This window comes from Erinaceus europaeus, chromosome 17, assembly GCF_950295315.1.
Source record: "Erinaceus europaeus chromosome 17, mEriEur2.1, whole genome shotgun sequence".
Lineage (NCBI taxonomy): Eukaryota > Metazoa > Chordata > Mammalia > Eulipotyphla > Erinaceidae > Erinaceus > Erinaceus europaeus.
In genome coordinates, this window is record NC_080178.1 from 74,431,694 (window position 1) to 74,458,634 (window position 26,941).

At 44.9% G+C, this 26,941-nt stretch overlaps 2 protein-coding genes across 8 annotated transcripts in view; both read right to left on the bottom strand.

The window, feature by feature from the left end:
* Positions 1-3,332: 3,332 nt before the first annotated feature.
* NCR3LG1 (natural killer cell cytotoxicity receptor 3 ligand 1) lies at positions 3,333-13,654 on the bottom strand. The gene is given in 4 exon segments (XM_060177521.1): positions 3,333-3,492; positions 4,106-4,432; positions 8,896-9,240; positions 13,448-13,654. Coding segments are annotated over 4 exon segments (837 nt in total). The 5' UTR covers positions 13,518-13,654; the 3' UTR covers positions 3,333-3,397.
* A 6,586-nt stretch (positions 13,655-20,240) lies between these two features.
* Positions 20,241-26,941, bottom strand: part of NUCB2 (nucleobindin 2) — a 42,510-nt gene continuing 35,809 nt past the window's right edge. For 3 of the 7 annotated variants that reach the window (XM_060177081.1, XM_060177080.1, XM_060177079.1), the window contains 4 exons: positions 26,109-26,198; positions 23,297-23,467; positions 21,250-21,328; positions 20,241-20,572 (listed from right to left, as the gene is read on the bottom strand). In XM_060177081.1, coding sequence (XP_060033064.1) covers positions 20,565-20,572; positions 21,250-21,328; positions 23,297-23,467; positions 26,109-26,198 — 348 coding nt within the window. In that variant the 3' untranslated portion in view covers positions 20,241-20,564. Of the gene's footprint in view, positions 20,573-21,241; positions 21,329-23,296; positions 23,468-26,108; positions 26,199-26,941 lie in introns of those variants that run through there. The other 4 variants (XM_060177084.1, XM_060177083.1, XM_060177082.1 and 1 more) reach the window with 4 other exon arrangements.

Sequence of the window (26,941 nt, forward strand, 5' to 3'; positions counted from 1 at the left end):
AAATACTTTAAAGACTAAAGGGACTGGCACTGTCCCTCTAGTGGTTCTCCATCTGTATCAGTCCTGAAGGCACCATTCCAAAACAAAAGCACCTTGTTCTAATTCTTTGGCCTCCCTTGTGCGAGGTCTTCTGAGAAGTGGCTTTCAAGACAGAATGACAAGTGTAAGGTCTGGGAGACAACTTGCCTGATACGGTATGTTCCTTATGATGTGGGAGGCCCTGTCCAGCCCAAGCACCACATAGAAGCACTGCTGGTATTGCTGGGGGGGGGTGTCCCAAGTGCGGGGAGCAGAGCTACTGTATGTCCTCTCTAGCTCTTCCTCTCTCTAAAGTCAGGAATGAAGCAGTTGGTCCCAGAGTCGTAGTATCGTGCCCTGCAGCCACATTTATTTCCGTTGTTGTTATCACCAGGATCTCACCCCTCTGGACGATGATTACAGACAGAATGAGCAATAAAGGGAGACAGCAGAGCACCTGTGTTTCTACCAGTGTGGTGGGGGGCTGGGGGAGTGGGTCAAGCAGCTGACAAAGCAGGCACTCTCCCAGATGAGCCGTTTCGCCAGCCACTTGGCACAACATTAAAAAGAAAAAAAAAGTGCAGAAAAGAAAAAGTGCAAAAAAGAAAAAGTGCAGAGGAGCTACAATGGAGGTAGTACCTCCTGAAAGAAAGATAAAGGGGAGAGCGTGTGGGACTAAGTGTATGCTCCATGCCCCTGCTCCATCATCTTTCCTTAAAGCTGAGTAGGAGGAGACGGGCGGTAGCACAGCAGGTAAAGTGCAGGTGGCTCGATGCTGGTTCAAGCCACCGGCTCCCCACCTGCAGGGGGGTCGCTTCACAGGCAGTGAAGCAGGTCTGCAGGTGTCTTTCTCTCCCCCCCCTCTGTCTTCCCCTCCTCTCTCCATTTCTCTCTGTCCTATCCAACAACGACGACATCAGTAACAACACAATAATAACTACAACAGCAATGAAAAACAAGGGCAACAAAAGAGAAAATAAATAAATGAAAGAAAGAAAGAGGCTGCCTCATTTTCCATGACCGTTTGTTGAAGAGATTTCCCTTTCTTCATGAGAGGCTCTTACTCTGATGCCATAAATTAACTGTCATTTATGTATCAGTTAGCTTTTGCTGTGCTGCAAGTCAATTGGAAATTTAAATTTTTTTTTTTTCGCACAGATTTAAAAGCTGACTCAGTCCTGATGAACTCAAGATTTGTTCACATGGCTGGGAAGTAAACAGCCGTCCTGGGACCTAGCGAGGCCTCAGCACGAGCAGCGAGTTCCGGCTTCAGATGTTTTATGTCACGTAGATGCATCCGCTCACTTGCCTCAGGAGCTGGCACACACACACACACAACTTCTTGAGGCTTAGCTGAGAACTGACATACATTCACTTTTACCACATTCTGTTGGCTAAATGAAGTCACAACACTGGCAGATGTTAAGCCCAGGACTGGAAGATAGGCAGTTAGTGACACAGAGCAGACAGCATAAAGACAGAGAAGGGTAAAAGACTATAGTCGTCCATCACTGTGGGATCAGGTAACCAGAGTCTTCAGGTTCATTTCACAAACACTGCCGTGTAAGTAGCTGGAAAACAAATGAGAACCATCACAAACAGCACAAGAAACATTGGCAAAGCCATTTTCTCATTTTTCAATGAGAAACTGGTCTAAATCCAGTCAGGAAAAGAATAAGTGAATAAGTGGGTCAAGGTGCAATAAGCCTTGTATTCTTGATAGATCATTCTACTTTTCCTAACCCACGTATAGAGAGACACATGAGCTCTTGCACAGATTCTGTCTGGCAACCCTTTCAATAACTTTGAGAACCTTTATCATGTAGATTCTTTTTTTTTTTTTTTGCCTCCAGGGTTATTGCTGGGACTCAGTGCTGGCACTGTGAATCCACTGCTCCTGGAGGCTATTTTTTCTCCCATTTTTGTTGCCCTTGTTGTTGTTATTATTGTTATTGTTGTTATTGATGCTGTTGTTATTGGATAGGACAGAGAGAAATGGAGAGAGGAGGGGAAGACAGAGAGGGGGAGAGAAAGACAGACACCTGCAGACCTGCTTCACCGCTTGTGAAGCGACCCCCCATGCAGGTGGAGATCCAGCGGCTTGAACCGGGATCCTTATGCAGGTCCTTGCGCCTTGAGCCACCTGTGCTTAACCCGCTGCACTACTGCCCGACCCCCATAGATTCTTTTTTTTTTTTTTGCCACCAAAAAAAGAGTCATACTTGCCAGATTTCACAGCTTCCTCTGAATTTCCTCTTTCATTTTGTTTCTTTCTTCTAGACAGAAAGGAAGAGAGATACTATAGCATAGTTGTGAAGATTTCCTTCTGCAGACACTCCTGTGTGACCCAGAGCTGCAGCCTGGCTCCTCACACCCGGGAACAGGTACACTCTGCCAGGTGAGTCGCCCAGCAGCCCCTCCATCTAGAACCATTCTTATCAACCTTTATACTGGCCCATAACATTTTTACCTGCTATTTCAGCCATAGTCATGGGAGACATATTTGCAAATCCATTTCCCTTTGGAAACATCCAGTACAGGCTAACACTGTTGCTTAACCCAGCAAATTCTGGTTAGTTACCCAACTGAGCTATTAATGACATAAGAACAAGAGAGGAAGGAACTGGCCTCTCTCAGCAACGATTTTCCTTTTCTTTATTTTTTTACTTTATTTTTATTTTTTTTTATATTTTATTTATGTATTCCTTATTTGATAGATCAGAGAGAAATCAGGAGGGAACTGGGGAGAGAGAGATAGACAGTGAGACATCTGCAGCCCTACTTCACCACTTGTGAGGTGCCCCTCCCCCCCGTGTGCAGGTGGGGATCCAGGGGCTTGAACCTGGGTCCTTGTGCATTATAACATGTGCTCCCAATCAGGTGTGCCACCACCTGGACCCCTATTTTTAATAATTTTTAAATTTTTTTCTTATATTTGATAAGACAGAGAGAAATTGAGAGGAAGGGGGAAATATGGAGAGAGAGAGAAAGCTAGACACCTGCAGCACTACTTCACCACTTGTGAAGCTTGCCCCCTCTAGGTGGGAATGGAGCTGGCTTGAGCCAAGGTCCTGGAGCCCTGTAACATGTGCACTCAACCAGGTGTACCACCACCTGGCCAGACAGTGATCTGTTTCTACATGTGAGACAATGCAGCCTATATATGATTCTATGGCTTGGTCTGAACTAAAGGTCGAGTCCATTCACAGTACGCCTGTCATAAAGAGACAGACAGCATCTCCCTACACATCATCAGGAAAAGTGACACCCCACAAAGGCACAGTATACTGAGAACTCCCCAACATCATCCACTGCCTTTGACCCCTGAGCTTCTGAAGTCAACTTCATAGCACAAGGCTGAACTTTGCTGTGAGACCCCTTACCTGTTCCATAAAAAGCAGCATAACAGAAGTAAAAACAGCACAATTACACTGACAGCTCCGACAGTGTAATGTGAAGTTGTCTTCTCATGTTCTGCAGAGAGAAAGAAGAGAATATTCAAAGAGAACTTACTGGCTAGAAGCCAAAGAAAGAATGCCACCACTATTAGGACTCTGTGGTTGTGTGGCACTTTTTCTCTGTCAGAAACAGAACTGGGGGCCAGGTGCTGGTGCAACCTGGTTACGTGTGCACATTACAACGCACAAGATCCCGGATTCAAGGCCCTGGTCCCCACCCGCAGGAGGAAAGTTTCACAAGTGGTGAAGCAGGGCTGCAGGTGACTTTCTGTCTTTCCCTCTCTACCTCCCCATCCCCTCTCAATTTCTCTCTAATTCTATGCAATAATAAATATTTTTTTTTTGAAGAAGCAGAACCACCGACTCTGCCACACTTCTCGGCTTTCTCCTTTACGATCATACAACGGTGTTTTCAGCCTGCCACGAAAATGCTACAATATTAGACAATACATGCCTCACATCCTCTATGTCACTTCAGACTGCCACAATTAAATGTAGGCATCTCCCCCCAAACTTCCTCTATTGAGAAGCTAAGCTCCATCTCTCCTTGCGGCACCCAGAAGCCGTAGTTTTATGTTTCGCCCCGTCAGTCAGCTAAGAACAGAGTAAGAGCCCTGGAGGAAGCTTACCCAGCACAATCAGGGTGAAGTTGAACTTCTGGGAGGAGTGCAAAGAGGTGTGACCAATGACACACTGGTAGACAGTCATGTTGTCTTCCAGTGAAGGCTGCAGCTTCAGGCTGCTGGTGACGTTGAATGTGCCGTCCTTGTTCTCCACAGTGGGGCCAGAGATGACGTGGTCAGAAAACTCTAGGTGCTGGGATCCTTTCTGGGTCCACTTGTTCCATGTTATGTTAATGTCCTCTGGGTAGAAGCAACTCACTGTACACAAAATATATGTGTCCTTACGTTCTGTCACCACAGTTTGCACTGGAAACAGGCTGCTAAGCGGGGAAGCTGGCAGGACAGAGAAGTCACACCTTGAGTGCAGGTGAGAACTAGCTGACTGTTGTCACAAGTCTGACCCATGACAGACCTTCAGGAAAGGCAAATGCGGGTGATGAGGCTGAGCCTTTTGGATGTGCTGCTGTCAGCGCCAGAGGGGAGGGGGATTGTGGGAAGCTGCATATGCTGGGGCTCAGCACTCAGCAAGTTCAGGAAGCTACTTGTGTCATAAAAATATTTATTTTTCATAGAGGCAGAGAGAAGTGGGCAGGGCGGTGGCACACCTAGTTGAGTGCACATAGTATGAAGCACAAGGACCTGTGCAAAGATCCGGGTTCAAGCACCAGGTCCGAGTCCCCAGTCCCCACCTGCAGGGGGAAAGCTTCACGAGTAGTGAAGCAGTGCTACAGGTGTCTCTGTTTCTCTTCCTCTCTGTCCCCCTCATTCCCTTTTGATATCTGGTTGTCTCTATCAAATAAATAAAAACAATTAAAAAATTATTTATTTATGTATTTTAATTTTTTTTGTTTTACCAGAGCACTGCTCAGCTCTGGTTTATGGTGGGACGGGGGACTGAACCTGGGACTTCAGAGCCTCAGGCATGAGCTATTTACCCCCGCCCCCCAAAAATTGTTTTTTAACTATAAGTTCCAGGAGAACTGCATCCCACAATATAGCTGATCATTACTCCTTGGAACTGTCCAGGGTATCAAAAATGAAGAAAGTCTGCGAAGTGGTCCGTCTGGAGGAGCCTAAGGACAGCTGACCACAAAGTAAAGCAGGATGATGTCCCAGGCAAGTTCTTGGGACAGAAAAAGGACATGAGTAACATCTAAGGACTTCTGAATGAACTCTGAACCTTAATAAGAATGTATCAATCCTAGTTCATTAACTGTAACTATTATTCATGCCAGCTTAAGCTTCTACTCACAAGGAGAACAATGGATGGAGGGGCTGGGATAGAGTTCATCTGGTGCATCTTTTATCATCACAGGGAACTGACTGGAACCCCAGGCCACCCCAAGAAAGCATCACAGAAATAGGCGGTTTCATGAGAAGTGGAGTGGTGCTATGGTCTTGAAGTCTCTCTCTCTCTCTCTCTCTCTCTCTCTCCCTCTCTCTCTCTCTCTCTCTCTCTCTCTGAATGGTGAAGCAGGGCTGCAGGTGTCTCTCTCTCCCTTTTGTCTCTAACACTCTATCTTGAATAAGGAAGGAGAATGAGGAAGAGGAGAACAGTCTGCCTAGGGCTGTGCTGTCATACAGACATGACGCCCCAGCAAAAATTAATTATTTTAATTAATCAAGGAAAACATGAGAAGAAGCCAGGCATTGTTTCTCTTATATGAGAGAGAAGTGGAAAAAAGGAAAGACACCCGGATGTAGTGGTATGTATATGGGTATCTTAAAAAGGAAGTGAAGGCAGGACTGTTGAAAAACATGGGCAAGGGTGGAGGTAAACAGCATAATGGTTTTGCAAAGAGACACTTGCTGAGGCTCCAGAGTCCCAAATTCAGTCCCCCATACCACCATAAACCAGAGCTGAACAGTGCTCTGATTAAAGAGAGAGAGAGAGGAATGAGGGGGAAAAAAGTGTGTGTGCGTTGGTAGATAGTTATAGAATCAGCCCATATCTGTGACCTTGGTAGAAACACTGCCATTTCCAGTGGAGGGAATGGGGACACAGAACTCTGGTGGTGGGGACAGTGTGGACTTGTTCCCCTGTTACAATTTTGTAAATCCAAAGATTAAGTTAAATTAAGAAACACAGTGATACATAGTTATACAGAGAGATCGTTATAATCAGAAAGTCAACCCATATCTGTGACCTTGGGAGAACTGCTGCAGTTTCCAGAGGAGGGGGTGGGGACACAGACTCTGGTGGTGGGGACATATGCAATTATACCCTTATTGTCTTATAATTTTGTAAATCAATATTAAATCACTAATAAAAAATAAGTCAGTGCATGGAGATGAGAATAATATGGAAACTCTACTCAATATTTGCGATTTGTCTGTGAATGTATAAATGTTCTTTAAAAAATTAACGTATCAAGGGAGCAGGTGGTGGCTCACCTGGTTGAGTGCACATGTTGCAATGCTCAAGGACCCAGGTTCGAACCCCCAGCCCCCACCTGCAGGGGGAAAACTTTGCGAATGGCAAAGCAGGGCAGCAGGTGTCTCTGTCTCTCTCCCTCTCTATCTCCCCTACCTTCTTGATTCTGGCTGTCTCTATCCAATAAAGATAATAATAATAATAATAAATTTTTGGGAGTCGGGTGGTAGTGCAATAGGTTAAGTGCACGTGGCACAAAGCACAAGGACCGGCAGAAGGATCCCAGTTCGAGCCCCCGGCTCCCCACCTGCAGGGAAGTCACTTCACAGGTGGTGAAGCAGGTCTGCAGGTGTCTATCTTTCTCTCCCCCTCTGTCTTCCCCTCCTCTCTCCATTTCTCTCTGTCCTATCCAAGAACAACAACAATAATAACTATAGCAACAATGAAAAACAAGGGCAACAAAAGGGAAAATAAATAAATAAATAAGTATAAAAAATTAAAAAATAATAATAAATTTTTAATCAACTCATCAATTCTAAAAAAAAACATTTGGGGGGGCTTCCAAACAGCTATAGAAGAAATAAATCCTAACTAATATACGTCCCCACCCCACCTCCAAATCAACACGTGCAGCCTTGTCCATATCCAAAGCCTGAAAGACAGTGCCGAGGGCTCAGGGATGCTGCCCTTGTACATGCTAGGTTAGAGTTCTGCAAATGTGTGTGTTCAAGTCTCTATTCTCAGTCTGTTAGACTAGAGATGTAATCTGGACGCAGATCTTTGTTGAGATAATTAGGTTGGGCCAGGGAGATAGCACAGTGGTTTATACAGCAGATTTCCAGGCTTGAGGTACCAAAGGCCCATGTTTAACCCCTGGCACCAATTTAAGCTAGAACTGAGCCATGCTCTGGCAATAATAAATAATAATAATAACAGTGTTAAAATTACTCATTAGTGGGCCCTGATCAACATCATTGGCATATTTATAAGAGATCAGTACAACACACACACACACACACACACACATGCACGGGGAAGACCAGATGGAGACACATAGGTAAGATCTGTAAGTCACACAAGGTCACACAAAGAAAAAACAGTCCCACTGACACTGTGCTCTCTGACCTGCAGACTCTAGAACTGTGAAAATCAAACATTTGCTGTCACTTAGGCTACCTGGTCAGCGCTAGTCTGTCACGGCAATCCTAGTCTGTAGGGCAGTTCACATCAGCCCTCAGCAACCACTCATGTACTGCCAATGTCCTTTACAATGGAGGAAAGAGGTGTTTGGAGCACACTGCTGCTGTCACAGTGGCAGCACTCAGCCAAGCTTTGCCACACACTATGTGGTGCCGCACTGAGAACACTGAGGCAGGGATGATCTTGTCCCCACCCCCACCCCCATTTTGCTTGTTTTTAACATTTTTATTGCCTTTATTTATTGGATAAAGACAGCCAGAAATTGAGAGGAAGGGGGAGGTAGAGAGGGTGAAAGACAGAGAGACACCTGCAGCCCTGCTTCACCACTTGTGAAGCTTTCCCCCTGCAGGTAGTGACTGAGGGCTTTGTAATATATGCACTCAAGCAGCTGCGCCACCACCAGTCCCACCCCACTCCCATTTTATAAAAGGGAAAATTCAGGTCTAAAGATGGGAGATGAAAGGCCCCTTCACTCCCTTCAGAAGCAGCAAGGCTTCACTGGAATAGGTCAATGATGTCACCATCACTATGTCTAGATTTTACTGAGCCCCTCAGTGAGCAAAAGACTATGCTAAGGATCTCACTGACATTTCTCATAGACTCTCCCACAATTAAGTCTCTTGGGTAGATACTATTTAGAGAAAAGGGAATGGTCCCACCTGCAGGAGGAAAGCTTCAGGAGTGGTGAAGCTGGGCTGCAGAAGTCTGTCTCTCTCCCTCCCTATCTCCTTCTCCCCTCTTAATTTCTCTCTGCCTCTATCCAATAATAAGTAAATAAAAATATTTTTAAAAGGGTTAAGCGCACGTGGCGCAAAGCACAAGGGCCGGCAAAAGGATCCCGGTTCGAGCCCCCGGCTCCCCACCTGCAGGGGAGTCGCTTCACAAGCGGTGAAGCAGGTCTGCAGGTGTCTGTCTTTCTCTCTCCTTCTCTGTCTTCCCCTCCTCTCTGTCCTATCCAACAACGATGACATCAACAACAATAATAATTACAACAACAATAAAACAAGGGCAACAAGAAGGAAATATATATATAAATAAATAAATAAGAGAGGGAGAAAGAGAGAAGGGAATGAGATTCAGCGTGGCTGATAACTTAGTTTTCAGCTGTTCGCAGAAGCCTAAGACACAAACCCATGACTGACCTATGACCGTGCTCTAGACCTTGGCTCCACACTAAGCCCCAGCACCAGGGGAACCACAGGAACTACCCCATGGCACTTACCTATAACCTCTAGCAAGACCCAGCCCTTTGCCTTCTGAGGAGTGACCACCAGCTCACACCAGTATTCTCCTGCTTCCATCAGCTGAACCCTGGGCAGCTGCAGTGACGCATCCCCTCTCTCCAGCCTCCTTGGGGAAACAATGGCTCCAGGTCAGAACGCCTGTTGGTGGTTTCCAAAATACTCAAACAATTTTATCTCTTCTTTATCACTCTTCCGGAACCAGGTTATACCCACAGTAGTGATGTCCAAGTGTGGAGAACCAGGGACTTTGCAGAAAATGGTCACATTGTGATTCAGATAGACCAGCTGAGTTCTCCCTGCCATCTGAAGTTTCAGAAAACAACCTGTGGTATAGGAGAAATCCGTTATGGGAGACTCTTACAAAAAGCAAACCAGGGAGTCGGGCGGTAGCGCAGCGGGTTAAGCGCACGTGGCGCCAAGCACAAGGATCGGAATAAGGGTCCCAGTTGGAACCCCCGGCTCCCCACCTGCAGGGGAGTCGCTTCACAGGTGGTGAAGCAGGTCTGCAGGTGTCTGTCTTTCTCTCCCCCTCTCTGTCTTCCCCTCCCCTCTCCATTTCTCTCTGTCCAACAACAATGACATTAATAATTACAACAGCAAAACAACAAGGGCAACAAAAAGGGAATAAATAAATATTTAAATTTTTTTTTAATTTTTTAATTAAAAAAAAAGCAAACCAGCTGGTGTATTGCACCAAAGTAAAAGACTCTGGGGTTGGGGGGAAGGACTCAGGTCCTGGAACATGATGGCAGAGGACCTAGTGGGGGTGGAATTGTTATGCGGAAAACTGAAAAATGTTACACATGTATCAACTATTGTATTTTATTGTTGATTGTAAACCATTAATTTAAGTAAAAATAAATAAATAAAGCAGACCAGGCCAGGGGCTGGGCTAAGTAGCACTTAAGCAGGTTTTAGCCCCCCGCCACTGCCACCCCCACTCCCCACCTGCAGGGGTTTCACTTCACAAGTGGTGAAGCAGGTCTGAAGGTGCCTGTTTCTCTCCCCCTCTCTAGTCTCCCCTCCTCTCTCAATTTTTCTGTCCTATCCAATAAAAGTGAAAAATGGCCACCAGGAGCAGTGCCGGCACCAAGTCTCAATGATAACCATAGCTGAAGAGACAGCATTATGGTTCTGCAAAAGACTTTTTTATGTCTGAGGCTCTGAGTTCCCAGGTTCAATCCCCAGCACCACCACAAGCCAGAGCTGAGCAATGTAACCCTTTGTGGAAAAGGAAAGAGTCTGGATGACCTCCTTGGTGAACCCAGAGTCTATTTCCTCCCAAAGACATAACTTTACTGTCAAAAACTCTCACTTTAACTTTCAATCTGTCTTGAGATTTTGGTTTCAACTCTCCTTTAAGACACTGTTGAGGCGGCCGGGCGGTAGCAGCGGGTTAAGCGCACATGGCCTGAAGCACAAAGACTGACGCAAGGATCAGGATCCTGGTGGAGCCTCTGGCTCCCCACCTGCAGGGGAGTCGCTTCACAGGCGGTGAAGCAGGTCTGCAGGTGTCTATCTTTCTCTCCCCTCTCTCTCTGTCTTCCCCTCCTCTCTCCATTTCTCTCTGTCCTATCCAACAACGACATCAATGACAATAATAATAACCATAACTACGATTAAGGGGGGGGGCAACAAAAAGGGAAAAATAGCCTCCAGGAGCAGTGGATTCATGGTGCAGGCACTGAGCTCCAGCAATAACCCTGGAGGAAAAAAAAAAAAAAGATATTATTGACAAGTGAGACTTGGTAACAGTTGTCTTTCTATGTTCTCTCGTGTGGTCTGTGTTGTATAGATGATAGTAAGATACTTGTTTTCAGGCCATGAATAATGTGTATCAATATATTGGCCAAGTGTGACTGGCAGACAGCAAAAAGCTACACTGGACCTCATGCTACCAAATGTATTTTCCTTTAAATATTTCTATTATCTTTACTTATTGGATAGAGAGAGCCAGAAACTGAGAGAAAGGGGGAGATAGGGAGAGAGGCAGAGAAACACCTGCAGCATGCTTCACCACTTGTGAAGCTTTCCACTTGCAGGTGGGGACTGAGGGCTTGAACCCAGGACCTTGCAGATTGTAACATGTGCAATCAAATAGGTGTGCAACCACCCAGCCCCTCAAATTTATTTTCTATTACTCTTTCTTTGGAAACATTTGGATTATTTTTTGTTACTTCTAAGTCTAGGTGTAGACAGACACCATAACTTTGTAAAAATTAATTTTAATTATTCCATCCACAATATATATATATATATATATATATATATATATATATATATATATATAAGGAATCTCTTATTTTTATTTGCCCCACTCTGGTTTACGGTGGTGCTGAGAATTGAACCTGGGACCTCAGAACCTCGGGCATGAAAGACTTTATTAAATTTTTTTTAATTTGTTTAATAAGAGACAGAGAAATTGAGAGGGAAGAGCTGAAGACAAGGAGAAAGACACCTCAACACTGCTTTACCACCTGCAAAGCTATTCCCTACAGGCGGGAACTAGGGACTCAAACCTGGCTCCTCTGTATTGTAACATGAGAAAAAGAGGGGGGAGTTAGTATTTTAAAAGTAAATAGGGGGCAATGTAATAGCTCACCGGGTAGAGTGGCTGCCTTGTCATGACCCCAGCCCAGGTTTGAGTTCTGTCAGTACATGGGAGTGTCAAAGTGGGGGGAGTGGGAGTGGGAGCAGGGGTACAGCTCTTGAGCTCTGGTGACATCTCTCCCTTCTATCTCTGAATCAAAACTCTGGAGAGGCCGGCAGGTGGTTCACCTGGCAAGAGGCAGAGTGCATGTTACCCAGCAACCGTAGGTACCAGCCCTGGATCACCACATGGGTACGCCTGCAGGGGGCAGGCTCCACCAGCGGTGGACCCGTGTTTAGGTGTCTAGTCTTTCTCTGTCTATAGGACAAGGAGGAAAAAAATGGCCACAGGGAACAGTAGCCGTGTAGGTAGTGATCCCTACCAATAAACCTAGTGTGTGGGGGGGAGAGGGGTGTGGAGGAGAAACCCATCTGAGAATAGTAGAATTCAGCACTCCTGAGGACCTGGCTGAACAAAAAAATAATACATTAAATACTTAGCGCCCGGTGGCGACACACCTCGTTAAGTGCACGTATTACCACGCACAAGGACTCAGGTTCAAGTCCCCAGTCCCCGCCTGCAGGGGAAAACTTCACAAATGGTGAAGCAGGACTACAGGTCTGTCTCTCTCCCTATCTCCTCCTCCCTCTCAACTTCTTTCTGTTCTATCACATAAAGTTAATAAATCTTATTAAAAAGTAAAGACAAATACTTAAAAATAAAACCCAAGCACACAGTAGGACGTTAAGATCAAAGGCAAACAGCACCAGGGAGTTCTCAGATGTGCCAACCAGCTGATGGATGGACATGGTTTTTCCTCTTGGCACACTAAGCTTTCAAAGATCCTGCCAAAGAAGAATTCCTCCTGTTGTAAATGACGTCCAATTAAAATTACGTATCAAGGCAAAAAATAAGGAGTTGAAGCAAGGCATTTATTCTTTTGCAAAAGGGCCTGCTGCCAACAGTGGCCTTCAGGCAGCAGCGCGCCCCCTTCACCCTCCTTCCATCTTTTATACCTGATGCAAAACTGTCTCCTCCACCCCTGGGCTGGGCTTCGGAGCCCACAATCTCCCCCCTGCCTAAAGAAGTAATGGAGGAAGAGACTCTGAGGGTCTCTGCTGGAAGATTAGCAAGCACTGCAAGGAGCTGACCTAAAGAATACAAAACTACTGCCCACAGGTGGTCATAGATAACAACTGATAAAAAGAATTTTTGTGGGAATCGGGTGGTAGCGCAGTGGGTTAAGAAGGACCAGCATAAGGATCCCGGTTCCAGCCCCCGGCTCCCCACCTGCAGGGGAGTCACATCACAGGCGGTGAAGCAGGTCTGCAGGTGTCTGTCTTTCTCTCCCCCTCTCTGTCTTCCCCTCCTCTCTCCATTTCTCTCTGTCCTATCCCACAATGACGACATCAATAACAACAATAACTACAACAATAGAACAACAAAAGGGAATAACTATTTTTTTAAAAGACATTTAAAAGAAAAAAGAATTTTCATACTAAACAATTGTATTCATGTTCTTTTGAAGAGAAGACCTAACCATCTCTCACACTCCCAACGTGAAAACGAGCACACCAAGGTCCCCACTAGGGCAGAATCATCCCGAAACTCTGCCAGCTGGGCCGGCCCACCACGTGGGGAATCGCCAGGCCCCGGCTCCTCCCCCTGCGCAGGCGTCCTCCCCGGGGAGCGCCCACCTCCGGTGCACACACCTCTCCACGCTGATGCAAGGAGCTTGCAAAAGGCTCTCGCCCTCTAATTTAAAGGAGGACCCCTGTCTCGGACCCCACAAAGGTGCCAGCTCTACAAAAAGTGCATCCGATTGCACACCGGAGAATAAGCAGTCCCTGTGGACTGGGTGCCGCAGGAAGGCCGCGGGCGCGACAGAACCAAACAGGGCGAGGCTGGAGTCCTCTTCTCATCCCCCAACCCGCTCCTACCTTGGTGGGGCAGCCAGATCCAAAGCACCCAGGCCAGGCCTGCAAGTGCCCCCGGCGCGACCCCGGCCATGCGGGTCAGCTCCGCGGTCCAGCTCCACACTCCGGGCGTCTGCAGAGGACGAGCTCCCGGAGGACTGGCAAAGCTTGGGTCATTGCCAACTCATCGGAACTCCGTTCTGCAAAGTGGTTTTACTTTCTCCCTTTCACACTGGACGAGCTCTGATGCCGCTATCAGGACCACCGCAGCAGCTCTCTGCGTCTGCGCCCGCCCCCATACGAAAATGCAGTCCCCGCCCCTGGCCCGCTCTCGTGATCTCTGCACAGCCAGTCTTACTGTTAGAAAAAGAAAGGGAGCCCTCATAGGGCACAGGTTGCCAGGCACCACGCCGGGTTTAAGGGCACAGGCTAGGGTGGGTGGGGTCCAGGAGTAATGCAGCTCTCTCACCGGGTGAGCCCCGGGAATGACTATGTGACTTTTTTTTTTACATTTTTCTGGATAGAACAGAGAAAAATTGAGAGGGGAGGGTAAGATAGGGAGAGAAAAAGAGCTTCAGACCTGCTTCACCGCTTAGGAAGCGCCCCTTGCAAGGTGGGGGGACGGGGGCTGGTACTCGGACCCTTGCGCCGCTTATGAAGGCTTTTTCAATTTTAGGTCTGGAAACGGAACTACAAGGTGCCAAGGGCTAACAAAATAGCTCTCCTGGACAGCTGGCCTGAACTGGACCAGAAGTGCTGCCTGTGCGCAAAGTTTTGAGTCAACTTTGAGTGTCAGGATGCCAAGAAGGCGTTCTGATACTTTTATGGAGGCAAGAAGCAGCCGCCAGGGGGCCAGAGCTGTGATCTGGGGGAGCTCCATGAGGGGTGCTGAATCACTTGGGAGAGAGATCCTGGTGCCCACGGAAAGAGGTGTAGCCCTCCATGACTCCCATGGCTGGCCTCCCCGCCTACCAGCACCTCTTTTCAGAGGACTCCTGGAAAGGGAGAGAGTGATTTACTGCCAACTGGGATGATAAACTGAGAGTGCTCCAAGAGGCACGGTTCTGATTGCTTTTGGAACATGTTAAATCCTAAGAAACAGACTTCACATGTTACAGAGGGAAAATAAAAACACTTTAGAAAAAGGAGAGGGGGGTTGAGACTGGGCTGTGGTGCAGTAGAATGCATACATTGTCATGCTCAAGGATGGGGTTCAAGCCTCACTCACTGCTGCAAAAGCATTCTCTTACTGCAGAGGTTCAAAAGTTAAGTATTATTCCTGAACCTCCCCTGCAGCCAAGGTTTCTGATAATTGGCCCAGTGCTCTTCCTTGAGACTCTTATACAGAAGCAAGTCACATGGGAAGAAAGAACATGAGGTATCTACTTCTTCTAGCGTTTGCCCTTCTTCCATAGCCAGTCAACAGCGTCAGGTTGAGCCTGATGTCAAGTTTCGAGACCTCCTTTGAATCTGGAGAGGTGGCAGTCGTTGACTATGTGGGTCATAGTCTGTCTGGAGCCGCAGGGGCAGTTCGGGTCGTCTCTGGCTCCCCAGCGATGGAACATAGCGGCGCACCAGCCATGGCCTGTTCGATAGCGATTGAGGAGGGCCCAATCATAACGTGCTAGGTCAAAGCCGGGTTGACGCTTGCAGGGGTCTGTGATGAGGTGTTTGTTCTTTACCTCAGCTGACTGCCAACTCTGTTTCCAAGAGTCTGGAACAGAGAAGTTCAGTGTAGGTGTAGGGGACCAGATTGGGTGACGAGACGTCAAGTGTTGGACAGGGTGGGCAAAGATATCCGCGTATATTGGCAGGTCCGATCGAGCGTAGACGTGGGAAATGAACTTAGATGATGCCGCATCCCGACGAATATCTGGCGGGGTGATGTTGCTAAGAACTGGCAGCCATGGAACCGGGGTGGAACGGATGGTTCCAGAAATTATCCTCATGGAGGAATATAATTTGGAATCGACCAAGTGGACATGGGGGCTACGGAACCATACTGGGGCACAGTATTCTGCAGTGGAATAGCATAATGCCAGAGATGATGATCGTAGTGTGGAAGCGCTCGCGCCCCATGAGGAGCTGGCCAGTCTTGCAATGATGTGATTCCTCGCGCCCACCTTTGCTGCAGTTTTTATGAGATGTTCGTGAAATGACAGAGTGCGATCAAGAGTAACGCCAAGATAGACTGGCTGGGCTTCATGCCGGATTCTCGTATCGCCAAGCTGCACATTAAGCTCACGCGAGCTGCCGAGGCATGGTGTAGATGGAGAACAGATGATACCGTTTTTGCAGTGCTAGGGATTAGTCGCCATTTTTTACAGTAATCAGATATCAGAGACATGTCTTTCGTGAGTGTTTCCTCAAGGATGTCAAACTTGGATGCCTGAGTTGCACAGCAGATGTCATCGGCGTAGATGAACTTCCTTGAAGAAGTTTCTGGGAGGTCATTGATGTAAATATTAAATAGCGTAGGAGCCAGAACAGAGCCCTGGGGGAGGCCACTTGAGACAAGTCTCCATCTGCTAGACTTGTCACCCAGATGCACCCGGAATCTTCTGTTTTGGAGAAGAAACGATCTAGTGTTGGCCACCCATGGAGGCAGGCATCTTGAGATCTTGACTAGGAGACCACAGTGCCAGACCGTGTCATAGGCTGCTGTGAGATCAACAAAGACAGCACCCGTCTTTAAATTCTTCTGGAATCCATTTTCAATGTAAGTTGAGAGGACCAGGGCTTGTTCGCAGGTAGATCTTCCTGGGCGGAAACCAGCTTGGGTGGGTGATAGGAATTTCTCTGTAAGAGGAGAAATACGTGGCAGAAGCAGCCTCTCAAGGAGTTTGTAACACACGGAGAGGAGAGGAGAGAAATTGGTCTATAGCTGGCGGCCAGTGTTGGGTTTTTCTTTGGTTTCAAAACTGCTATTATCTTTGCACGACGCCAAATTTTGGGCATAGATTCGGATTCCAAGATGTGGGACAGGAATGTAGTGAGCCACTTCTTTGCAGCGGGGCCCAAGTTAAGAATGAGTTCTGGGGTGATGTTATCATAGCCAGCAGCTGTTCCCAGTTTAACCCTCTTCAAAGCGTCTTCCAGTTCAGACAGTGTAAAGGGAGAGAGTTTTGGAGATGGACAAGATAAACGGAAGTGGGATGACTACTCATGGGAAATTTCTCTTTTCCAGACTGGGTCAATCTTAGCACGTCCAACTTGAGTTAGGTGACTGGCCACTGAGTTTGGAGATACAGGAGGTGCATTGGATCGACCTTCCCGTGGTGCATCCCGTGAGTACCCATTTATTGGGGAAACTGATGATCCTTCCTAGCCGACTGAATCCACATGGATCCCAGTCACTTTCAAAGCCAGCAAGAAGCAGGTATCTACTGGGACCTACACAAAGCAGTGCTAGGTTTCTGCAGCGGCCAGTTTCTTGGCCCCTGATGCTGCAGGCAATTTCTTGACTGTAGGTTCTGTTTCTTCTGCGTGCCCAAAAGCTCTGTAAGCTATCCAGACCCCTTAACTAATCCCATCTTGTTTAGTAACTTTGGAGTATGTTACTATCTACAATCAAGAATATTGACCTATGACCTAGTGGGGGTTGTATTGTTACGTGGAAAACTGAGATATGTTATGTACAAACTATTGTAATTACTGTCAAATGTAAAACATTAAACCCCAATAAAGAAATTTAAAAAAAAAGAATATCAGCAGTCGGGCAGTAGCGCAGCAGGGTAAGCGCAGGTGGTGCAAAGCGCAAGGACGGGTGTAAGGATCCCAGTTTGAGCCCCCGGCTCGCCACTGCAGGGGAATCGCTTCACAAGCCATGAAGCAGGTCTGCAGGTGTCTGTCTTTCCCTCCTCCTCTCTCCATTTCTCTCTGTCCTATCCAACAGTGATGATGACAATAATAATAACTATAACAATAAAAAGGGCAACAAAAGGGAATAAATATTTTTTTTAAAAATTTTTTAAAGAATATCGACCTATACAGATTTTGTTAGCTACAAGTAAAGTGCAGTGAGTAAAAGGTTTTTACATGTGGAGCTGGCCGAGGTGATGAGTTAGGACTTTGGATAAGGAGACTCCAAGAAAAATAAAAAGCTAGCAGAGAAAATGGCAGTAGAACTTCAGAATGTTAGCAGAACATCCTCTGCTTCTTGCCTGTTCCAGCAAAGTCCTATGAGAGATATGACTTTGGAGAAAAGTCAACAAATCTGCAGAGAGGTAGAAGAATATGCAATGCTGAAAATTACTGTCTACAAAATAAATGGACAGGGAGTCGGGCGATGGCGCAGTGGGTTAAGCGCATGTGGCCCAAAGCACAAGGACCAGCATAAAGATCCCGGTTCGAGCCCCCAGCTCCCCACCTGCAGGGGAGTCGCTTCACAGGCGGTGAAGCAGGTCTGCAGGTGTCTATCTTTCTCTCCCCCTCTCTGTCTTCCCCTCCTCTCTCCATTTCTCTCTGTCCTATCCAACAATAATAACTACAACAATAAAACGACTAGGGCAACAACAAGGAATAAATATTTTTTAAAAATAAATAAATAAATAAATAAATAAATGGACAAACGCCTGACAGGAGGCGTATCTGGAACCTTAAAGAACTGAAAAAGTCCACTGCTGCCATAATCCAAACTAAAACATCTGTAAATAAAATTCTTAAGAGGCTGCTAAGCCCTTTTCGAGAACTTTTCCTTTCAACAGTTCTTTGCCAATTAATGGGTCATCGTAAATAAATTTAAAAGATCAAAGTTATCTAATGTCATACTATATAGACTTAAAATTTTTAAATGGCTCTGTGAGAGACGGTTAGGTCTTCAAAAGAACATGAATACAACTGTTTAGTACAAAAATTCTTTTTATAAATTGTTATCTGTGACCCCCTGTGGCCAGGAGTGCTGTGTTCTCTAGGTCAGCTCCTTGCAGTGCTTGCTAATCCTCCAGCAGAGACCCTCAGACTCTCCTCCTCCTTTTCCTTATTTAGGGGAGATTGTGAGCTCTGCAGCCCAGCCCAGGGGTGGAGGCGAGAGTTCTGCGTCAGGTATAAAAGATGGGAGGAGGGTGCCTTGATAAATAATTTTAATTGGACATCATTTACAACAGTTCCAAGTAGGTACCACTCATTTAAGACCCCAGGAAAGATGAGGGTTGTTTGTTTGTTTGTTTTTACCAGAGCACTACTCGGCTCTGGCTTATGGTGGTGCGGGGAGGATTTAACCTGGGATTTTGGAGCCTCAGGCATGAAAGTCTCGTTACATAACCATTTTGCTATCTACTCCTGCACAAAGATGAGGTTCTTTATTTAAAATGTCTTGACAAGATCTCTTACTATGACCACTCATGGTAGTATAGTAGCTGAAGAAAACAGACCAGAAACTTATCAAGTTATTTTAGGAACTGTTTTGCAAAAAGCAGAAATGATCAAAACCCCCAAAGCTGGCCTACAGCAGCCTATAAGCTATCTAAAAACAACTTCCCAACTACCAAAACTGGAAATTAAGGCAGGGAAGCACTAAAACAGTCCATCGTCCAAGAAGGACACACTTTCCTATGCTCTTCTTTTCAGGTGTGTGCTTGAAAATTAATAGCCAAGCAGTCAAAGAAGCCAGAATTCCCACCTTCTGCACCCCAAAATGAATTCTGGTCTATACTCCAGAGGAATAAAGAAAAGGGAAGGTGTCAGGGAGGGAGTGATGGAAACTGTTTTGAATTGTACCCATTATCTTACAATCTTGTAAATCATTATTAAATCACTAATAATAATAATAAAAAACTGAAAATTGACCAAAAAAAAAAAAAAAAAACCTCCTAGAGGGAAAGCCAAAGAAAGGAAATAAAAGAATGTAAGCCCTGTCCTCCCGTTTGAGTCAGCTTCCTTGAGGCAATTAGAATTTGACACGCCGATGGATGTGCCATGAATCACAGGACCATCTAGCAACTAAGAAATCACACCTGTGACTTGCACGTGTGGGGCCCACGGTTCTAACCCCACAGCCATGCTGTGGTTCTTTCCACCCACTACTGCATGTAACTCAAAGACCATGCTATCTGGGTACAGTTCCTTCGGTCAGTTTAGGAGGTGGCTCCTTATATTCTGGTTGCTACAACTAAAAAGCAGGTTGTCCTTTTTTTTTTTTTTTTTTTTTTGTCTCCAGGGTTATTGCTGGGGCTCAGTGTCTGCACCATGAATCCACTGCTCCTGGAGGCCATTCTGTTCCCCTTTTCTATATTTATTTATTTACTCCCTTTTGTTGCCCTTGTTTTATTGTTGTAGTTATTATTGTTATTATTGATGTTGTTGTTGGATAGGACAGAGAGAAATGGAGAGAGGAGGGGAAGACAGAGGGGGAGAGAAAGACAGACAACTGCAGACCTGCTTCACCGCCTGTGAAGCGACTCCCCTGCAGGTGGGGAGCCGGGGGCTTGAACCTGGATCCTTACGCTGGTCCTTGTGCTTTGAACCACATGTATGAATGAAAAATGGCTTGAGGGGCCAGGTGGTGGCGCACCTGGTTCAGTGCACATGTTACAATGCAAAGGGACCCAGGTTCCAGCCCCTGTCCCCACCTGCAGGGGGAAAGCTTTGCAAGTGGTGAAGCAGGGCTGCAGGTGTCTCTCTGTCTCTCTGTCTCTCTCCCTCTGTATCTCTTCTATAGTCAGTAGGAGAATTTCTAGCATGTAAGGTTGCTGAGAGTAGGACAAAGATAGCAGGAAATACTGGGAACTTCAATGAACTTTCTCAGGAGAATTAGCAACATCAAAAAGACTTACATTGAGTGAAGGACTGATAGGTACCCATAATATAACAACTATCCTTATGAGAAAGTGAGGGTGATTTCTTTATTTGTAAGCAATACACAGTGCTTTCTCACTTAAATAGTGCTGAGAGGTTTCATCAGGTACTGGTGTGAGGCAGCTTAAATAACCAAAGGACACAGAGGAAGGCAGGTCCCAAATGTGCTTTCTTCCTGCTTCGTTCTTCAATCCATACAGAAGGAGGTGATTCACTTCAAACGTAGCTTCCTTTATTTATATATGCTTTAAAAGATTTACTGAGCAGAGAAAAAGAGAAGCAAGGTAAGGAAATGAAGTGGATATTCACTTGACTGTTTTCTTCAAGTTCTGGTGGGCTTCAAACTCTATGTTTCTGTTAAAAAAGAAAAAGAAAAAAGTCTCACTTTAAAGGTATCTTTATTCAGATTATTCAGATCTTTATATATATATATGTATATACAGATAGATAAATTGAATTTTTATTTGCTTAATCATAGATTGCAGTTTTAAAATGTGTTCTCTAATAATATCAGTAATCAGAACTATTAATAATGTTGAAATAGAGCGCTTAATCATAAATAATAGCTATTATATACTTCTGAAGTGGACTCACGTAGGAAGATTTGGAGGCCTTTTTACTTTTCTTTAATGTAATTTGCTGTGTTTCACAAGTACAGAGAAAGTAATGTTTATAATGAATACACGTCCCCATTTTCTCATTCATTTCCTTAAAGAATCAAATAAACAGGATTGTGCTGACACCACCACAAGCTAGGGCTCTGCAGTGTTCCAGTCAAATAAAAAATAAATAGGGAGCCGGGTGGTAGCGCAGTGGATTAAGCTCAGGTGGTGAAGCAGGTCTGCAGGTGTCTGTCTTTCTCTCCCCCTCTCTGTCTTCCCCTCCTCTCTCCATTTCTCTCTGTCCTATCCAACAACGACATCAGTAATAACTACAACAATAAAACAAGGGCAACAAAAGAGAATAAATAAATAAATATTTTTTAAAGTAAATAAATAAATAAAAACAAATAGACAAGCACAACTACATACGTGGATGGAACTTTAATTCTCCTCCTGGCCCTGATGGAGGAGCTTCTTGTGATTTTTTCTGTTTCATCTGCTTCATGATCTAGTGGATGAATGGAGAAAGAACATCTTAAGTATTGATATCATGTGATTATCTCTTATATGTGGGCCTTTGGAAAAGTACAACAAACTAACTAAAAGCTATCTTCTTTTTTTTTAATATTTATTTTGTTTATTTATTCCCTTTTGTTGCCCTTGTTGTTTTATTGTTGTAGTTATTATTGTTGTTGTCGTTGTTGGATAGGACAGAGAGAAATAGAGAGAGGAGGGGAAGACAGAGAGGGGGAGAGAAAGATAGACACCTGCAGACCTGCTTCACCGCCTGTGAAGCGACTCCCCTGCAGGTGGGGAGCCGGGGTTCGAACCGGGATCCTTATGCCGGTCCTTGTGCTTTGCGCCACCTGTGCTTAACCCGCTGCGCTACAGCCCGACTCCCAAAAGCTATCTTCTTAAAAGAAGTGGTCAAGCTCTAAAACTTAGGGTATATTTAATAGGGACTGGGGAGATAGCATAGTGGTTACGTAAAAAGCCTTTCATGCCTGAGGCACCAAAGGTCCTAGGTTCAGTCCCAAGCACCACTGTAAGCCAGAGCTGAGCAGCGCTCTGGTAAGATGGAAGAGAGGGAGGGAGGGAGGGAGGGAGGGAGGGAGGGAGGGAGGAGAGAAGAGATCGTATTTAATAAAGCAGTTTCTAAAATACAAAAAAAAATAAAGTACTATAGCTAATAGTACATTGAAATATTATATTACAAAGTTATAGGCTTTTATTAAAGTGTCTAAAATTCTGTTCTTTTTCTTCTTGTCTTTTTTTTTTAAGATTTTTAAAAAGATTTATTTCCTTTTTGTTGCCCTTGTTGTTTTATTGTTGTTGTAATTACTGTTGTTATTGATGTTGTTGGATAGGACAGAGAGAAATGGAGAGAGGAGGGGAAGACGGGGGAGAGAAAGACAGACACCTGCAGACCTGCTTCACCACCTGTGAAGCGACTCCCCAGGTGAGGAGACGGGGCTCGAACCAGGATCCTTACATGGGTCCTTGCACTTTGTGCCACATGCACTTAACCCGCTGCGCTACCACCAGACTCCCTTTCTTCTTGTTTTAAACTGTAATATTATTTAATGAGAGAGAGAGAAGAGAGGACAGACATTACTCTGGCACATATTGTAAGGGATCCACCTCCTGACCTCCGGCTTGAGGATTTAAAGCTTTATCCACTGCCACTTCCCGAGCCTAAAACCTTTTATTTTCCCCCACAACTTCAGGGTTATGCTGGGGCTCGGTGCTGGCACCAGAAATCCATTGCTCCCAGTGGCCAAGTTTTCCTTTTTATTTTTTCCTCTTTTCTATTTTTAGTTCATATGACAGAGAGACATTAAAAAGGGAGAGGGAGATAGAGAGGGAAAGAGAAAGACACCAACAGACCTGCTTCACGGGTGGGGAGCGGGGATTCAAACCCAGGTCCTTTCACACAGTAAGCTGCACACTCAACAGGTGCACCACCACCAGACACCTCCTCGGGTCCTTTTTAAAAGCTGCAGCCTGTAGCCAGCGGGTTAAGTGCATGTGGCGCAAAGCGCAAGGACCCGCATAAGGCTCCCCACCTGCAGGGGAGTCGCTTCACAGGTGGTGAAGCAGGTCTGCAGGTGTCTGTCTTTCTCTCCCCCTCTCTGTCTTCCCCTCCTCTCTCCATTTCTCTCTGTCCTATCCAACGACTGCAACAACAACGATAGTAACCACAACAATGATGGAACAACAAGAGCAACAAAAGGGGGAAAAAATGGTCACTGGGAGCAGTGGTCACACGCTCGGTGCAGGCACAAAGCCCCAGCTGCAGCCTGAGCTGGGGACACAGCACGATAGTAATGCAAAAAGCCTTTCATGCTTGAGTCACCACTGGTCCCAGGTTCAACTCCCAGCACTATCATAATCTAGACTTGAGCAGTACGCAGGTAAAAATAAATAAGTAGAAAAACCACAATCTTTTTTTTTTTTTTTTTACAAAAAATACAACCTGATGATATTCCTTTTTCTGAGCTTCAAGTTGATCCTGCTGACGCTGTAATTCTTCTTTTTGTTTCTGAAGATCCTCTGCCTTTTTCTTTAGTTGTTTTTCTTGTAAGGAGAGAAGAGTTTCATATTCTTGCAGTTCTTCTTCTGTAAAAAACTGCTGGTGATCCAAAGTCTAAACGGAGTAAAATGAGGAAACACTCAGCTTAAAAATACAACAAAAAGTTCTGATAGAGCTTTAAGATTCTATGATTAGCAAAATATGAAAGAGTAACTATAGATGTATACCATTTTAGGCTAAGAAAAAGAAAGAAGGGAGTCGGGCAGTAGCGCAGCGGGTTAAGCACAGGTGGCGCAAAGCGCAAGGACCAGCGTGAAGATCCCAGTTCGAGCCTCCGGCTCCCCACCTGCAGGGGAGTCGCTTCACAAGCGGTGAAGCAGGTCTGCAGGTGTCTGTCTTTCTCTCCCCCTCTCTCCATTTCTCTCAGTCCTATCCAACGACGACATCAATAACAACAACAATTAAAAAAAAAAAAGATTTGGTTTTTGGATACATACCACAATTCTAAACTCTTAAAAATAATTAATATAATATATACAAGGACAATAAACCCAGCTTGAATACAAACAGAAGCAGCTAAGTAATATATGTATATTAATATTAATATATTAATATTTTATTCGCTTAATATATTAATATATATTAAGCGAATAAAATAACTCAGAAAGTTTGGACTGGGAACTAGTCCAAGAAACTTCTGAGTATCAGGAGTCGGGCGGTAGCGCAGTGGGTTAAGCGCACGTGGGGCAAAGCCCAAGTACCAGCGTAAGGATCCCGGTTTGAGCCCCGGGCTCCCCACCTGCAGGGGAGTCGCTTCACAGACAGCGAAGCAGGTCTGTAGGTGTCTAGCTTGCTCTCCTCCTCTGTTTTCCCCTCCTCTCCTCATTTCTCTCTGTCCTATACAATGATGACATCAATAACAACAAAAACTACAACAATGAAAAACAAGGGCAACAAAAGGGAAAATAAATATTAAAAAAATTTAAAAAAAGAAAAAGCAACTTCTGACTATCATATTTGAACTGTATGCCTGTCAGTATAAAACCACAGCAAAAATGTAAAATAACCAACTCTTATTTCACAGAGGCCTGGATTAACAGCCCTGGAACACTCTGGACATACTAGAACTGAGCAGATACGTAGAATTTGACCCTGGTAAATGGGAGCCAATTTTCATACAGAATGTGTTGGGGGGAGGGGATAAAATTGATGGGAATTGAAGGTGTTAGAGACTTAAGGGGTTATCAGTGTACATTTATGTCTTTTAGTACATGAGCATCAAATATTTAAAATGAATATAAACATGCACAGGTGTATCTGTGTGGTCTCTTGTGTGCATATATTACTTTATTCCCCCCCACTCCTGCCCCCTTTTTTTGCCACCAAGTTTTTTGCTAGGGCTTGGCACCTGCACAAAGAGTCCACAGTTCCCAAAGGTTTCCCACCCCCTTTCTTTCCTTTATTTGCTAGGATAGAGAGAAATTGAGAGAGGAGGAGATAGAGAGGGAGAGAAACAGAGAGACACCTGCAGTACTTGCTTCACTGCTCATGAAGCTTCCCCCCTGCGGGCAGGAAGCAGGAGCTCAAACCCGGGTCCTTGAGCATGATAACGTGCACATTTAACTGGGTGCACCACTACCCAGCCCCCGTGTATGTATGTTTAAATTACATGTAATGCTCAGATCCAAGTCTATACTATCAATCTCTATAAAAAGAACTATGGCTTCACTGGCAGGACCGTACTTATTCTGAGTGTAGCCAGAATGCTCATTTTTGCAAATAATGACTAGAGTTACATTTCAGACTGTGATGGGGAGGGTGGCTCTGAGTACCTTTCATGCATGAGGCCCTGGGTTTGATCTCTGGGAGTTTGATCCACAATGAGAATGAAAAATGGATAGTGGAGTGGTATTTGATCTCTCTCTCCCTCTCTCTCTCAGAATAAAGAATAAAAATAAACAATTGGGCCAGGGAGGCAGCATGATTCATTGGTATGGCTCGTGTATGAAACTCTGGGTTTAATCCTCCACACCTCATTACAATAAAAATAAGTCTTTTTTTTTTTTTTTTTTTTTTTTTTTTGTGTGTGTGTGTGTGTGTGTAATCATTATGCTATCTCCCCTACCCTAAGACTTCTAATTTTATGCAATGGTGTTACAAATAGGAGATCAGTTACCAGAAGCTTTCCAAGAAATCAAGTTCATTATCTCAAGATGTTAAGGCTACAGTGGTCCGGGAGGTGGCACACTAGATAAGGTATCGGACTCTCAAGCATGAGGTCCTGAGTTCGATCCCTGGCAGCATATGTACCAGAGTGATGTCTGGTTCTTTCTCTTTCCTCCTATCTTGCTCATTAATAAATAAACAAAATCTTTATAAGAAAAAAATAATAAAAGATGTTAAGGCTACATACATACATAACAGGGAACAGAAATTAAAATCAGAATAGACAAATGTTGCGAGCCGGGCGGTGGCTCAGTGGGTTAAAAGCAGGTGGTGCGAAGCGCAAGGACTGGCCCCCGACTCCCCCACCTGCAGGGGAGTTGCTTCACAGGCAGTGAAACAGGTCTGCAGGTGTCTATCTTTCTCTCCCCCTGTCTTCCCCTCCCCTCTCCATTTCTCTCTGTCCTATCAAACAACAATGACAATATTAACAACAACAACAATAAACAACAAAAGGGAAAAAAATAAAAATTAAATTAAAAAAAGAATAGACAAATGTTAAATTTTCTCTATTTCAAATAGGTTCTTTTACCTCCCAGCTATCTGGCTCCACGAATTCCTTTTTCTCTGTAGCTTTTATAAACTCTTCTAGACTCACCAGTCGGTCTTTGTTAGTATCAACCTGATTAAATGAAAGAAATATGGGAAATGACATAACTTCTTCACAGTATTTAGACACTAAAAACTGTCTCCTAATACATGCAATTACATAAACACACAATAGTTGAGCCTAGGGAGTCAGGCAGTAGCACAGCGGGTTAAGTGCACGTGGCACAAAGCGCAAGGACCAGCTAAGGATCCCGGTTCAAGCCCCTGGCTCCCCACCTACAGGGGCATCGCTTCACAGGCGGTGAAGCAGGTCTGTAGGTGTCTATCTTTCTCTCCCTTACCCTCCTCTCTCCATTTCTCTCTGTCCTATCCAACAATGACGACAACAATAATAACTACAACAATAAAACAACTAGGGCAACAAAAGGGAATAAATAAATAAATATTAAATAAATAAATATTTTTTAAAAATCGTTGAGGCTAGCTTAACATTCATAGAGACAATGCAAAGTACTCTGTTATTATACTAGACCCAGAAAATACTTACCTTCTGTATACTTCAAATTTAAAAATACAGTGAAATATCCACATAAAAGATCATCAAGCTTTAGTCTGCTATCTAGTGTGGCTATCTAGTATTGTCTTTTCACCACATGCAGCAAAGTCTTTGGGCAAGAAAAATATCTTGTCCAAATGAGAGAGAGTCATTTAAGGCCAAGTGTTAAGGAACCTTAAGTTATAAATGTCGTCAACAACTTTTTCTTAAGATTTCTTAACAAAATCAAAACTAAAGTTGACAATCTCTCCAATTTATTT